Source organism: Rhineura floridana, chromosome 4 (genome assembly GCF_030035675.1).
Source record: "Rhineura floridana isolate rRhiFlo1 chromosome 4, rRhiFlo1.hap2, whole genome shotgun sequence".
Lineage (NCBI taxonomy): Eukaryota > Metazoa > Chordata > Lepidosauria > Squamata > Rhineuridae > Rhineura > Rhineura floridana.
This window is the reverse complement of record NC_084483.1, coordinates 205,363,615-205,379,971: the sequence shown is the minus strand read 5'-3', so window position 1 is coordinate 205,379,971 and position 16,357 is coordinate 205,363,615. Positions and strand designations below refer to the sequence as shown.

The following is a 16,357-nucleotide window of genomic DNA, read 5'->3' as shown; positions in this document are numbered from 1 at the left end:
GTTGAAGTCATTCTGCGAGCCAGAATTTTGTTGAATAGCTCCCATAGTGTTATCTTGATCTCAAATAGATTCTCGGTTACTCAGTTTGAGGCATTTGTGCATGCCCTGAGACTTCAGAGACAACATTTGGGTCAATAAAATAAAATAAAATAAACAGATAGAGTTTGATTTAAAAATAATCTTTCTGTGTCCTCATTGGGACTACCGAATCTCGATCCTTGTTCCCTCGTGACGGTTCCTCCTATTGGTATTCAAAGATCCCTTTCAGAATTTAACAGAAGCCAGAGGTCCTCCTTGAGAAAGAAATCTGCAGGTTTCTGCCCCTTCACCGCCCAGCCAGGTCCAGCATTCCATTATGACATCACCACAAGTGAACAAGCTGGTGAGTGATGTCACATGGGGGCTGGCGGTGTGGGAGGAACTGTGAGTGATGTCATTTCTAGGCAAGCAGATTAGTTGTGGTGTGTACAATGAGGAATGAAGAGATTGCTTCTTGTAGCTTCTATGAACATGAGGACCTCTCTAGAATGAGGTTAAAATGCTGCAGCTCATTCTCTTGTTCTTAGCACCCTTCTTCATTAGAAACTCCCATGCAGGTAGGTGGAATCTAGTTCCTTGGTATCCGCATAGCAAAAAGGTAGCCCTAGTCTAGGTGCAGTCTACAAGACCTAGGGGAAAAAACACACATTTGAAACCCAAGTTATCTAACTGCAAGGTACATGGCCAAGATACACACTTCCAGCTAGGCAGCCTCACGTTTCCAAATCTGTAAAATGGGTACAACTCTTGCAGGGAATGAAATAATTCTACCATCTCTTGACAGAGCGACAATCATTGCCCTCTATGTCCATTTTTTCATGCGGCCTCAGCTCCAAATCCAAATCCATCTCATGGACAGGACCAATAGCCAAAAAGGGAGAGCTGGCGACGGCCTCCGAGATGCTTCCCTGGGAGGTCAGCATCCGATCTGAAGAGAAGCATGCCTGTGGAGGGGTGATTCTCAGCAGCTGGTGGATCCTGTCTGTCGCCCACTGCTTCACGGAGGAACTGTGAGTATGGAGGAATCCCCTCGAGTGGGCAGACAGTTGTCTTTTCAAAGAATATGCCCCAAATAAGTTATTTGAACTGGTGTAGTAGAGCGGCATTTCTCAAACCTGTGGGTTGTGACCCGCAAGTGGGCCACAAATCCTGTGCAAGTGGGTCATGAGCTTTATAAGTAAACCCAAAATAAGGATTGCTTGTGATGCTTAACGGGTATGACAAATGCCTCTTACAACTCTTGTTTTGTTGGCATATTCATAATTCTGTGTTGACACTTGTAACCAAGCATCCAAAAGGCGGGAGTCTTGCATTTTAATGCTTGGGAACTGCTCTCTGGTGGCTGCCAGCTGAGAAGACCTACAGTGACCAAACTTCACGTGACAATAAATCAATGGGTTACCATACCAAGTAAATTTAGATGTGTGGGTCACCATATCAGAAACGTTGGGAACCACTGTCCTTGAGGTCATGATCCATGAAGAACCGTGGTCCCGGAGAAAAGTCATTCTTTGGATACATCAGATAATAATCGTGTGAGTGTGAGTGTGGATTTTTATGGGGCCAAAGAGCAGGACAGGAAAAGAACTGAGGATTGAGCATGCTCATTGGGTGGATGGAATGGGAAATGGGAGAGAGAGGGGAAGGATCCTTCTTTGTCATTAGAGGCCCAAGTGACCTTGGTGACAGGTGTGCCTTTTACCAGCTTCATCTGGTACGCCAGCTATGGTCGAACGCGGATCATTTGGCCACTGTAGTCCATGCATTGGTAACATTGAGACTAGATTGCTGCAATTCGCTGTAGGTGGGGCTGCCTGTCCAGAAGCTCTAGCTAGTGCAGAATGCTACACAGGAAGTAGATTGGACTGTGGAAAACCAACCCCAATTGTGTTTGCATTTTGACAAATTTATGGGACAGTCCAATATCTCAGAGAGAAGGTCAGGTCTCCTGCTCCCCTGACGCATTCACTATAGCTGCCCAATTTCCCTGCTTTTTAAAGTTTGATAGAAATATTTGTGGGCTATAGGTACGTTCTTAAACTGCAAGGTTTTTTTTTTGCCTATCAGTGAATTTCTCTGCTTTTTAATCCGGGAGGTAAGAAATGGGATCCTGTGCAAGTTTGCTGAGAATGGATTGATCATTTGCATGCTTCTTGAGTTCAGTGGGATTTACTCCCCTGCAATCATGCTTAGGGTAGGTGAAACTAACTACAGGGGATAGAGACGGGAGGAGGTGGATGGGAGCAGGCAGGAGAAGGAGGAGGGAAGGTTTGATCACTTGCATGTTTATTGAGTTCAATGGGATTTACTCTCCTGCAATCATGCTTAGCATAGGTGAAACTGACCATGGGGGAGGAGGAGAAGAAGGAAGAGGGAGGGGGGCTGAAATGGGCAGGGTAGGAGGAAGAAAGAAGGGGGAGGGGAGGAAGAAGAGAGAAGGAAGGGAGAGGAGAGGGGAGCAGAAGGAGGGGCAAGGAGGGGCAAAAGAAGGGGGAGGGAAAGGGCAAGGAAGTTGATAGGAGGGAGGAGGAGGGGAGGACAGGTTTGATCATTTGCATGCCTTTTGAGTAAAGTAGGGTTTACTCCTGTGCAATCATGCTTATGATACTGACCTGGGGGAGGAGCAGGGATGGGAGAAGAGGGAGGGAGGGGAGGAGGAGGGCAAGAAGGAGAGGCGGAGGGGAGGAGTTGGGTGGGTGGGCAGGCACTGGGCAGAGGGGAAGCTCCTTTCCTTTCCAAAAGGAAAACATTGTGAACAGTATCATTCTTTTTGAGGGTTTCCCCCACCTTTTTATTCTGCAGCAGACACATGTAGCCTCCCACCCAAATTAAAACCAAAGTTGTCACTGGCCACATCCACACCAGGCCTTTATTTCACTTTGGACAGTCATGGCGCCTCCCAAAGAATCCTGAGAAGTGTAGTTAGTGAAGGGTGCTGAGAGTTGCTAGGAGAGGCCCTATTCCCCTCACAGACCTTCAATCAGATTGGCTGTTAAACCAGTCTGGCCACTGGAGCTATGTCTGTGAGAGTCTCCTCTCAGCACCCTTCACAAACTACACTTCCCAGGATTCTTTGGGGGAAGCCATGACTGTCTGACGTGAAATCAAAGACTGCTGTGGGTGTGGCCCCCTGATTAGCCAAGCCCAGCAGCTGTGAGTCTGGCTTTTAGAACACTTACAGTTCTTACTGAGCATGCCCAGCCTTACCATTGATTCCAATGCTAAATTTCTTAAATTAATTAAAAATCAGCCTGGTGTTTTTTAAACTGCAGAAGATGAAGGTCAGAGTATGGGGCGAAGTCAGTAAAAGGATTACAGGTACTCTGTGAACATGGCTGATTTTAATGAATTTCAACAAATTATCAGAACTCTGACAGAAACAAGTCCAACAGGGGCCTTTTTTCCCCTCTCTCTTTTTATGCTTTGAGCTCTCTATTCTCTCTGACTGTTTTGTGTATCACCATGAAAATTTAGAAGGCTGTTAAGCAAGCGTTTCTGAGTTCAGGACTATAAGTTTTGTAAGGTATTGCTTTGAAATGAGCTTATGGGAAGCATCAGAATGGCATGGGGGGATATTTTCCATTTAACACTGCCGAATGCAAAAAATCCATGCTGACTATAGTATACAGCCGCTCTCGCGGCTGTATAATAATTGTGCTTTGGAATGTTTTTAACTGTCTTGAATATGTCCTCCTTTTTATTAAATGCTTTTGTTTATGTTTGCCACCTTGCATTCTTTCAGGAGTAAGAGTGGGATATAAATTCAATAAATAATAATAAAAAAAACCTATTTATTTATTTATTTATTAGTCGCTTTTTTCCAAAATGAAACTCAAAGCAACTTACAAACAAAAAAATCTCAAAAACATATACAGAATAAAGATAACGGTACAAAAGCAGACCAAGCAAAACTCAACACAATAAAGAGAACAATACGATAAAAATTGCAACACACAGTACAACTCAAATGTAGGTTTTCTGCTGCCCCCCACCTGTTCCCCAAACCCAGAACCTGCTAGTTCAGCCATCGTAGCCAAGAACACCCCCGCCCGGCTTAGGCTACAGGAAGCCCCACGTCAGGTATATTTGGTGGCAGAAGCCACCTCGGAAACAAACAGGACACTACCGCGTTGGAGATGGAGGCAGGGCGCCCCAGCGGGCAGCCCCCACCCGTGTCAGTCCAGAGGTGCGGCCCCAGGTGGGAGCTCTTGATGTAGATCTTCTCGCAGCCGGCATAAGAGCCGGTGTAGATGGCCATCCATTTGGGAAGCCAGAAGCGGCGCCCCCTCTTGGGCTTGGCTTCCAACAGCTCCAGCGAGGAGGAAGGCGGGGTGAGCAGGCCCGCCGGGGCAGAGGCCTGGGAGGGGAGGCTCTCCTCGAAGAAGCCGGAGGCGCTCGGGTGTGGATGGGACTAGTACTGGAGCTGGTGAGTGAAGGCCGCGTGGTAAGACGGCTGCTGCTGCTGCAGGGGCACTCCCCAGTCCTCGGAGGCTGCCAGGAGGTTGTCAGGGCTGAGCGGCAGCATCTCTGTGCTGGGGGTCTGCAGGGAGCCAGCAGCTAGCATGCAAGGCGTGGGGCTGCTTCCTGTTTGATCCCAAGCGCAGCCCCCAGGGCAGGGCTGCGGTGCCAGGCCCATCAGGGGCCCGCACTCCATCTCCGTAGTCCATCTCCAGCCCCAGCTCGATGCTCTCCACCGCGGCAGTGGCCTGGCGAAATCTTGCAAGATAGGCAATTCTTTCTCTATGTCAGCTGGCAGATACATGGGTCCATACCTCTGGGTGCTGGCTGTTCCACTACAAGGGTGGACTCACGCGGAGTCATCCAAAGTTGGGGACTCCAAGTCACATTACTAATGTAATGCCTGAACCGCAGGGACTGCAGTGGGAAAGGGGAGGAGCAGCGCATGGACCCCAGAGCACAAATGTGCACAAGACTTCCCCATCCATTCTAAGATGTCTTAAACTAACTCGAACCGTTGGTCTGTCTGGATGCAGCCCTACAGTTCATTGATTCGCATTTGTTAATGTCTTACCTCTTTTCTTTGATCCCAAGTCCTTCAGATCTCCATGCAGTGGTCAAATTCAGTGAGGATCGGGTAGAGAAAAGGAAGTTGGACAGGGTGATCATCCACGAAGACTTTGATGGGGTGAACCTGATCAACGACATTGCTTTGATCCTGCTGGACTCCCCCATAGACTTCAACGAGGAGAAGACGCCCATTTGCCTTCCCTTGCTGCATGACCTTGGCATGTGGCAAGACTGTTGGGCTGCCACGTGGAGATCCACCATGGCGGGTACTGCAATTTCTAGTCTTGGGTTCAGCCAAAATGCCCCCTAAGTTTGCCACCCCACTCACAGCTGTAAGTTGAGGCAGATGGGGGATGAGAATGTGGAAAAAGTTCTGTTCTGTTTCACTACTCTCCCCATGTAGTGGCCAGTGGGAAGGGGCACCAGCCTACAACTGACCCCCCTGGCCAGTTACCATGAGGGGGAGGGGGAGGAGAGAGGTAGCAGGGTCAGCAGCACTATACGGATTCATCGGTGGGAGCACCAGACTGGCTCCTCTAGTGTCACCACCATTTATACCACATCGTCCATCCCCCCCCTCTCTCCTGGGAAGCAGCAGGTCAGGTGCACCGTGGCAATCTTAGCCACTGGCCGTCACTGCTCTCCCCTCTGGCCATTTTCAAGGCAGAAAAACAAATATTTCTGTTCTTCCTTTCTGGACAGAAAGGACTGTTTTCTAGTTCTCCCTTTGGCCTGGTGGCATCCATGTTGAGTCCAAATCAGCATGAGAGGAAGAAGGATTGCTTCCTAATGTTGCCCTCACTCTGAACTGGCTCTAAGATGAACGCTATCAGAGTAAAGGCAGAATTAGGAACCAACGGTTCTTGTCTGGAGAGGAAGAGGAACAGAAGGATCATTTTGAGAAACACAGTCGGTGGTAGCAGGGAGAGTGATTGAATCGGCGGCAAAAAAAACGAGGAGCAGGAGGCATGGTTTTATGAAACTTTCCCCGCCCCCATCCTGAATTCAAGCAGAAAAAGATCTGAGAAAGTTTGACTCAGCGCTGCTCCCTCTTAAATGACTATTCCTACATGGGTGATAACTGCAGAGTGTGGGAAAGGAGACACAAGGAAGCCCAGCTCAGATGGAGTCCTCACCCGGCATGCCTGCCTGTAAACAGGCAGTGAGGAGCGGTGGCTTGCCAGGAGTTGCTGAACTCCGATTCCCGGCAGGCAACGTGGCCAGTGCTCACTCGGAGATGATGGGAGCTGGCATCCAGCATCACCTGGAGGCCCACGGGTTCTCTGCACCTGCCTTAAATACTGCATCCCAGCTGAAGCCCACATCCTGGTTCCTTCCCAGCTGCCTGAGACTGCCATACCTTGTGAGACAAGGACCACACCTCGTTCTCCATGGCTGGGGTTTTCCTGACACCATTTCCTATGACCAGCAGGGCTCTGCCTCTCTTTTCATGCCAATAGGGCAGTCGGCTTCCACTGCATTGCTCCTCTCTTCGATTTGCTGCCCTCCTCTCTTCCTATTCAACAGCCCTCGGCCCCCAGCCACAAGTCCCAAAGAAACATTTTTCTCCTGCCAAATTGCAATATGAGTAAAAGTGGCTTCAACCAATCAGTAGATCCATCAGGGCAAGGACAGCTACGAATGGGGCAGACATTCAATTCAGTCCACGTTTAAAGGCAGGATTATCTAAGTTGCACTTATTGAAACACAGCCTTCCTTCAAAATTCACACTTCTCCAAATTTGGCAATGCAGTTCTCCAGCCAAGGAATGGGTACAAAAATGCGTATGCTCGGGTAAAGTGGCGAGGTCCTGGCCACAGCCTATGAAGTTTCCAATTCATGCCCAGAGTTTATACGGGCATACCCCACTTAAAGTCGCTTCACTTAAAGTCGCCTCGCTATAAAGTGCATGCTCCATACTCCACCATACTCCACCATACCCTACTTTAACATACGCGCTTCACAATAATGGACACTTAATGGCATGACGCCGCTGCCATCTAGTGGCGATTGCAGTGCAGTACATGCATAGATAATTGCTTCACTTTAAGTACATTTTCACTTTACATACACGCTCCGGTCCCATTGCATATGTTAAAGCGGGGTATGCCTGTAGTATTATAGAAAGTGTGGAGACATGTATATTAGTGAAAATAACATACAAATATGTATTGTATTTGATGGTATTGCTTAGCAAAAATGTGTTTATTGGCAGAATTGTGTACAGACAGGTATATTAGGAGAAATTTGTCATAAAATGATTAATTCTCAGGAGGCCTTGAAAACATTTTTTGCAAACTGATGTGACAATAGGCACAACTGAATTTAAGATTGGAAAGATGAGAAACTGAGCAAACTCAGAAGTGACAGATTTGCCCATCCCTAAGGGTTGCTAGCGTAAGATCAGATCAACATTCAGCCACGAATCTCGCACCATGCCAGGAATGCCCACCCCATAATGGTGTCCAGAGGAGGAAGTATCTAGGCTTGAATTAGAAACCTCATGGCCTGCGGCTGGGACCTCACCATGAGATCCCACTGATAGGAACTACCAAAAAAAGATATAGAGTTGTGGAACATCAGCCTTTGTGGCTGGCAAGCAGTATTTGGCCTTTGCGTCAGCCAGATCTGGTTTAATTACTAGGAGTGAGGGCTTTGGCCCTTTGCCTAGTCAGTAGAGCAGCAGGTTCTGCCTGACCCAGATGCCACCAGCTTCCCATCTCCAGGTCCAGCAACTGACCTCAAGGCCCCTGGCTTCGAGAAAAGCCGGCTTTCTTGGCCTGGGTTCCAGAACAGTGCAAGTCTTCACGCTGCACAGAACAGCAAGGTCCCTATGGAAGTCCCACACAATTTGTCCCTCCTGTCATTTCTAAGTGGCTCCTGAGTGGCCCTGCATCCCTTTCTTTCCTCTGTGCCTGCAGGTAAGGAGAAAAGGCCAACCGGCGTGCTAAGGAAAGCAGAAATGACTCTGATCAGCAGGGAGACTTGCTCCGAGAGGGTCCCGGGGCTGGCTGGGGACGTCTTGTGCGCCGTCTCCGAGGAAAGCACGAAGGAGACCTGCAAGGTACAAGGAACTTGGTCCTGGGTTACTACCATGCCGCAGCATGGATAATAATAATAATAATAATAATAATAATAAATTTATTAGTTGCCCATCTGGCTGGATGTCCAGCCACTCTGGGCGACGTACAAGATAAAAACAATACATTAAAACGTTAACATTTAAAACCATAACAATAAAAACCTAACCCACCCCAAAAGCCTGCCTGAAGAGCCAGGTCTTCAAGGCCCAGCAGAAGCTCATCATAGAAGGGGCATGGCGGAGATCATTTGGGAGAGAGTTCCACAGGGTGGGGGCCACAATTGAAAAAGCCCTCTCTCTAGTCCTCACCAGTCTAGCTGTTTTAACCGGTGGGATCGAGAGAAGGTCTTCTGAGGCTGATCTTGTTGAGCGGCATCCCTGACGATGCTGGAGGCGCTCCTTCAGATAGACTGGGCTAAAACCGTATAGGGTTTTAAAGGTCAAAACCAACACCTTGAATTGGGCCCGGTAAACAACTGGTAGCCAGTGCAACTCCTTCAGCACTGGAGTGATGTGATCTTGCCGGCGGCTGCCTTTAATCAGACGAGCCGCCGCATTCTGTACTAGTTGCAGCTTCTGGACCGTTTTCAAGGGTAACCCCACGTAGAGCGCATTACAGTAATCTAGGCGAGAGGTGACCAGGGCATGTACTACTGGTGGGAGCAGATGGTTGGGAAGGTAGGGGCGCAGCCTCCGTATCAGATGGAGTTGATACAGCGCCGCCCGGCTCACAGCCGAGACTTGAGCTTCCATGGTCAGCTGGGAGTCAAGAATGACCCCCAGGCTGCGGACCTGGTCTTTCAGGGGCAATCGTACCCCATTGAGCACCAGGTCCACATCCCCCAGCCTTCCCTTGTCTCCCACAAACAGTACCTCGGTTTTGTCAGGGTTCAGCTTCAGTTTATTCCTTCCCATCCAGCCACTCACCGACTCCAGGCACTTGGACAGGGTTTCTACAGCCAACCTCGGTGCAGATTTAAATGAGAGACAGAGCTGCGTGTCATCCGCATACTGATGACATTGCAGCCCAAATCTCCTGATGATTGCCCCCAGTGGCTTTATATAGATGTTGAACAGCATCGGGGAGAGGATGGAACCCTGTGGCACCGCACAAGTGAGAGGCCAAGGATCCGAGACCTCATCCTCCAATGCCACTCTTTGGTACCTACCAGAGAGGAAGGAATGGAACCACTGCAATACAGTGCCCCCCATACCTAACCTCTCCAGGCGGTCCAGGAGGATAACGTGGTCAACGGTATCGAAAGCCGCTGAGAGATCAAGGAGGACAAGGAAGGTGCATTCGCCCCTATCCCACGCCCTCCTCATATCATCTACCAAGGCGACCAGGGCTGTTTCAGTCCCATGTCCAGGCCTGAAGCCTGATTGAAATGGATACAGATAATCCGCTTCCTCCAAGTGCGCTTGCAACTGTTTAGCCACCACCCGCTCAATCGCCTTGCCTAAGAATGGCAAATTTGAGACTGGGCAAAAGTTGTTCAGATCTTGGGGATCCAAGGAGGGCTTCTTTAAGATTGGTTTTATTACTGCCTCCTTGAGCGATGATGACATTACTCCCTCTTCGAGAGATGTATTTACCATCATCTTGATCCCCTCACCCAGTCTATCTTTGCAGCTCATAATGAGCCACGATGGGCAAGGATTGAGTAAGCAAGTGGTTGGCTTTAAGGTTGAAAGCACCTTGTCCACTTCATCAGATGGAAGAAGCTGGAACCGACACCACACCACCAGAGCACCACTGGTCACCTCTGGTTCACTCACTGTGTCCACAGCGCATGGAATAGCACTCTTAATACGATCGATTTTCTCCGCAAAGTGTTTAGCAAACTCGTCACAGGAGGCCTTAGCATGTTCCATTGGTTCCGGAGCAACTGGACCGACCAGGCTCCGGACCACTTGGAACAGTCTCCTGGGACAGCACTCTGCAGATGCAATAGAGGCAGCATAAAAATCTTTTTTTGCTGCCCTTATTGCCACATGATAGGCTGCCGCAGCCACTCTAACATGTGTCCGATCATTGCCAGAGCGAGATTTCCGCCACCAACCCTCTAGCCGTCTCACCTCCCGCCTCAGAATTCGCAACCGTGGGGTGAACCACGGTGCCGTCTGAGCTCTATTCAGGGAGAGAGGGCGTTTCGGAGCTACCCGGTCTAATGCCCTGGCGATTGCGGCATTCCACCCCTCCACCAGGGTCTCAGCCAAGTGGCTGTGTGCATGCTCCAGAGAGTCCCCAAACACATTCAGGAATCCATCAGGATCCATCAGATGCCTGGGGCGGACCATCTTAATAGGTCCTCCACCCCCACGGAGGGTTTGTGGCACCGAAGAGTCCATCCTCACCAGATAGTGGTCTGACCATGACAAGGGGGTGATGGATGTACCCCCAATTTTCAGATCACTCCCCTCCTCTCCCGAGACAAACACAAGGTCGAGTGCATGACCGGCTACATGGGTGGGCCCCATTGTAATAAGGTGCAGCTCCCAGGAAGCCATGGTTTCCATGAAGTCCCGAGGTGCCCCAGTAAGGATGGTCTCTGAATATACATTGAAGTCCCCCAATACCAACAGGTTTGGGGACTGTACACGCACAGCCGAGACCACCTCCAGCACCTCAGCCAGGGAGTCCGTCGTGCAGCGGGGTGGACGGTACACGAGCAGAATCCCTAGACTGCCCTTTGGGCCCAACCTCCAGCACATGCAGTCTGCCACCTTGGTCTCACAGAGAGGAGGTCTGGTGAGAACCAGGGACCTTCTGTAAATAACCGCCACTCCCCCTCCCCGACTACCGACCCTCGGCTGCTGTGCATACGAGAACCCAGCTGGACACATGGCCTCAAGGATAGGAGCAGCAGCCTCATCCAGCCAGGTTTCCGTAATACATGCCAGGTCCGCGCCCTAATCCGATATCATATCATGGATGAGGGATGTTTTTTGGACAACAGACCTGGCATTGCACAGCAGCAGTCGAAGGCCAGAGTGTGGAGTCAAGCATCTCCCAGCTGTCTGTTGGCTCTGGACAGGCTCGGAACAGGGGACAGATATTATGCATCTCTCCCTAGTTCACCTGACGTGGCCTGCCCCTAGCTTTCCACCAGCATCTGCCGCCCAGCCTCGGTATACATTGGCCTCCCACCCTTCCCCCATCACTCCCCTGTGATTGACACATGCCCCGATGTAGGCTTCCACCACTCAGACAGGCACCCAACCTTAAAACAACCCCCCCAAAAGAAAAAAAAGAAAAGGATAACCCACAACCAGCACACAAAATATAAACCCAGGCCACCTCAGCCAGCCGGCTTATGTATCCCTCCAAAGAGGGACAGGTGGTGGAAATCAGTCACAGCTGGCTGGGTACCTGGGCCCTGGTCCTGCAAGATGCACGTCTGCCAGGCAGAAGTCCCACAGGGAAGGGTGGTGGAGGTGGTGATCCAATAGCAGCAGCAGCAGCAGCAGCAGCAGGCTCTCCTTCCCTGGGCGGCGATGTTCTCCTCTTCCTGCAGGCACTGGGTCTCATTGACTGCAAACAAGTGAGGAAGAGGGGAGAAACATTAGCTACACTGAGGCATTCTTGGATTAAAAGCACTTCTTAGGGATCTGCCGGTACATTATATCTTGTAGGACTTGGAGGTGCCCTTTAGGTCTGACATGTACATTTTAGGTGAATGCTGGACAATGGGGACTAGGTGTGCATGTTGGGCTCACATTCCCAAGGTTCACCTAGCAGAAGGGAGACATTTCTTCCCATCTTTTACTGAGAGCCACAGCCTGTGGCTGCATCACATGCCCTGGGCTCTGCAGGAAAGCTTCCCACACACAGTTAGCTAAATCCTCACCTGACTGTACTTTATGAATTGGTTAATCTGGTTTGCAGTTCCTCCCATTTGCTATATTTTAATAAATATAAACATTCAGCCAATTCTTTCCTGGTATGGAGGCAAAGTCAGGTAGGAATAGAGACTGTGTTGGCTAAATAGATTCTCCAGATTATTCTCATTCAAGCCTCATTGAAACCACATTTCAACCCCAATGTAAGCTTCCACCACTCAGGCAGGCACCCAACCTTAAAACAACCCCCCCAAAAGGAAAAAAAAATGACACAGCACACAAAAAACCCAGGCCACCTCAGCCAGCCGGCTTATGTATCCCTCCAAAGAGGGACAGGTGGTAGGAATCAGTCACAGCTGGCTGGGTACCTGGGGCCTGGTCCTGCAAGATGCAGGTCTGCCTGGCAGAAGTCCCACAGGAAAGGGTGGTGGAGGTGGAGATCCGGCAGCAGCAGTGGCAGCAGCGGCAGCAGCAGCGGCAGCAGGCTCTCCTTCCCTGGGCAACGATGTTCTTCCTGCAGGCACTGGGTCTGCAGGCACTGTGGTAATGAACTTCACTCTCTTCCCCTCGCATCCTGTGGCTACTAATATTTCACTGCATGGCTTCTAAAGAGCTGGGGAAGACTTATTTTGGCAAGCCATTAAGTTAGGAAAGTTCTGGTAGCCTTCAGCTGGAGGTACAGGGGCACCCTAGCCCTATGCCCAACCCTCTTCTGAGTCTGAAGCTGATGCCAGTTGTCAAAATCCTCTCCACAAAGGGGGAAAAGAGACTTCATACTCCTTTATATCTTTATTTGATAGTATTTGTTCCACTTTGTCTTTTCTGTCTTCCTCTCTTCCTTCCTTCCATAAGATGGGGGATACTTGGCTCAGCAATACTACATGCAAGAAGGATCCTGGTATTGCTGTTGATCACAAGCTGAATATGAGCCAACAGTGTGATGTGGCTGCAAACAATGTAAATGCTATTTTAGGCTGCATTAACAGAAGTATAATTTCTAAATGGCACGAAGTACTAGTTCCCTTCTATTCTGCACTGGTTAGCCTCATCTTTACTGCATCCAGTTCTGCACACCGCACTTTAAGAAGGATGCAGACAGAGGAGGGCAACAAGGATGATCGGGATTTGAAACAAAGCCCTATGAGGAGAGACTGAAAGAACTGGGCATGTTTAGCCTGGAGAAGAGAAGACTGAGGGGAGATACGATAGCACTCTTCAAGTACATGAAAGGTTGTCACACAGAGGAGGGCCAGGGTCTCTTCTCAGTCACCCCAGAGTGCAGGACATGGAATAATGGGCTCAACTTGCAGGAAGCCAGATTTCAACTGAACATCAGGAAAAATTTCCTAACTGTTAGAGTGGTACGACAATGGAAGCAATGACCTAGGGAGGTGGTGGGCTGTCCAACATTGGAGCATTCAAGAAGGGGCTGGACAGCCACCTGTCGGTATGCTTTAATTTGGATTCCTGCATTGCGCAGGGGGTTGGACTTGATGGCCTTATAGACCCCATCAAACTCTACTGTTCTATGATTCTGTGATTCTGCTTTACAGACTACAAGAGGACAGGTCTCTGCCCCGGGGATCTTACATTTCTACCATTTGGCACGGTAGATAACAATGGAAGGGGATGAAAATGAGGGGATAAACAGAGGAAAAGATGTATTTATTTCCGTTGTTAACGTGCATATGGAACGGGTTCAAACAACATCTCTAAGTTTTTAATAACATTAAAAAGTAGAAGTAGCTGAGTTAGCCCATAGTAAAATCCCCACAATCCATATTAGAGCAATACTTAGATTCGGCCAACCAAGATGTCACAAAATATTGGGCAAGCTTTTGATTTCTACAGGACTCTTCTTAAGGCTAGGCGTCTACCATCCAGCCTGACAATGAGTTCTAGAAAATGTGAAAGCTTGCACATTATTTTGTAACATTTTGCTTGCCTTAATGAAGGTATTGCATTAATGTGGATTTTGGATTTATTTTATTTTCCCAAACAGCATCTTGCCTATGCCCCTTTGGGGAGTGGCCAGGGTATCCTAAATTTGGAATATCAAATGGACACATGTCAGACTAGGACCTGAAAGACCAGGGTTCAAATCCCCCCCCCCAGCCATGAAACTCTCTGCGTGACCTTGGGCCAGTCACTGTCCCTTGGCCAAACCTACCTCACAGGGTTGTTGCAAGGATTCGTTGGGGGGGAGGAGAACCGCACACACTACCTTGAGCTCCTTGGAGGAAAGGCTGGATATAAATGTGACAAATACGTTTCTCTTGTGCTCTCATTCCCACCCCTTCCCCTCTCCCCAGGATGGCAGCGGGGGGCCTTTGGTCTGCACTTACGGAAACGACGTGAAATGGTTTGTGGTTGGAATAGCCAGCCGGGGGGATGCCTGTGGCGGAAAGGGGAGCCCTGCTGTCTACACGGTGGTCATCAGCTACCTTGACTGGATAGAAGAGACAACAGCTGAAGAAGGGAAACCGTTTATACCCGAAGGGGTGGACGTTGTCATTGCTCGTTCTGAAATCCTCATTCCTGGTTCAGCTTCTGATCCTCCCTGCCTTTCCGTGGCCAGAGCCCTGGCTGCCGTTCTGACGTCGACACTTTTCCATTTATGATAAAAAACCCTTTGCCTCCCATCAGTACCCTGTACATACTCTATGTTACACTACCTCTTGCTGACTTTCTTTTATGCATAAATAAAACCTTAAAAAATGAAAGCCAAGGGTCACCAGATGAACATGCTGCCTGCACTTTTTCCAAGGCAGCCTTCCTTGTTTGCCAAGTGGTGACACGCTGTGCAATACGGGGAGACATCTTGTGGCCACACTGTGGACTGCAGACTGCTTCAGCCAGCGTGGCGATGGAAGGTACGCATACATAAGCCACTGCGGTGTGCCACAGATCACCGTGGCAGTGCTTCATGCCCTCTGCAGAGTTTACATCTGGTCTTCCTCCCAGTCAGACCTGCAATATTTTACCCTGGGTCAGGGTTGCTAAAGCACTCTCGTGTGTGTGTGTGTGTGTGTGTGTGTGTGTGTGTGTGTGTGTGAGTGAGTGAGTGAGTGTAATGTTCATTGTTTGCCAGAATTTTGATATGTTCCTTTAGGACCCTCCCAAAAGCACTGTGATTGGAAGTCAAAGGAGAGCCCCGGTAGAGTCATTCCCTGATTGGAAGCAAGAACAGTCAGTCACAGGCATACACCCACTCTGACTGGCATTTCCCATTTACTGACAGGTTTGAGGGAGGTTAGAAAACTCTACCAAATTGTCCAGAAACAGTGAAAACACCCTTTCGAGGTTCTGATGTTGTTCCAAAGCTTCAGGACATGCCTGCTTCAGCCTGATCCATTTTGGACCCAAGTCGCTTCTGATTTGACTGTGGTCTGAATATCATCAAAGCAGGCCACTTGTCTCGGGTTTGTGCTTTGTCTGAGGGATGGTTTGGGAGACACCACAGAGAAGACCCTGTATTTGGTACATACATGATATACTACTTCTAAAGATGGATGATGGAGAGGCACCACCTCTGATGATATTAATGCACCAGCAGGTTGAGATGGGAGGAGGCACACCTTCAGATATCATTTATTTAATTTCTTTATTGAATAATCTGTATCTATACTGCTTCGATATGTGCTGGCTGGGGCTGATGGGAGTTGTAGTCTAAAATATCTGGAGGGCACCAGATTTGTGAAGGCTGCTTTACATAACTGATATTGTTGTTATTAATGTTTTGCCCTGCTGTGTTTTCACAGATCTGTCATAAAACTAATTGTTTACGAAAAAGACTGCTCAGTGGGAGATGAGACTGATCCCTTTGCAGATTTCCTTGCTCTCCTCCTTTCCCTGGCTCATACAAAGTTTTCCCCCTTGCTGCCACTTTCCTCACCTTTCATGTCATGATTTCTTTTAGAGCTTTTGCTGGAGCGGGTGAGGCTCACTCTATTTCTGTCCAGCTCCTGGTGTGTCTGAGGCATTTGAATTGAGTAGCAATGATGACGATGAGACAAAGGGAGAAGGAAGGTGCCATCAGAGGATGCTTTCCTTTGCACAGTTCCCTGCCTCCAGCCCCTTCCCTGGACTATGTTCCTCTCCCTGTCTGTTACTAAAGGCCTCATCCACGGAAGACTGGTGGCTCTGATGTCAGCAGGGGAAGTGGAATCTGCTCCCGGCTTTAGTTCGAACTTCCAAGGATCTGTCCTTGCTTCAGTACCTTGGACAGTTCCTTGGGAGTTCAGACTAAAACCTGGAGCGGATTCACTGCCCCAATGACATCGGAGCCACCAGCCTCCACTGGCATCACAGAGCCATTTGGAACTCACAGGATAAGAACATAAGAACATAAGAAGAGCCTGCTGG

At 49.2% G+C, this 16,357-nt stretch overlaps 1 protein-coding gene across 1 annotated transcript; it reads left to right on the top strand.

The window, feature by feature from the left end:
- The first annotated feature begins 355 nt into the window (after positions 1–355).
- On the top strand, positions 356–14,670 carry LOC133384224 (serine protease 55-like). Its single transcript, XM_061626138.1, has 6 exons — positions 356–382; positions 527–592; positions 826–1,049; positions 5,092–5,355; positions 8,002–8,131; positions 14,305–14,670. Exons 1-6 carry the CDS (start codon positions 356–358, stop codon positions 14,611–14,613), a joined length of 1,020 nt encoding a protein of 339 aa, XP_061482122.1. The 3' UTR covers positions 14,614–14,670.
- The last annotated feature ends 1,687 nt before the right edge of the window (positions 14,671–16,357 follow it).

Bases quoted from the DNA above. Each gene is read 5' to 3' on its own strand.
- LOC133384224 (XM_061626138.1), top strand. From the start codon at position 356: ATGACATCACCACAAGTGAACAAGCTG. The intron at 383-526 runs GTGAGTGATGTC...GGACCTCTCTAG, and splicing joins CACCACAAGTGAACAAGCTG to AATGAGGTTAAAATGCTGCA. The intron at 8,132-14,304 runs GTACAAGGAACT...CCCTCTCCCCAG, and splicing joins GCACGAAGGAGACCTGCAAG to GATGGCAGCGGGGGGCCTTT.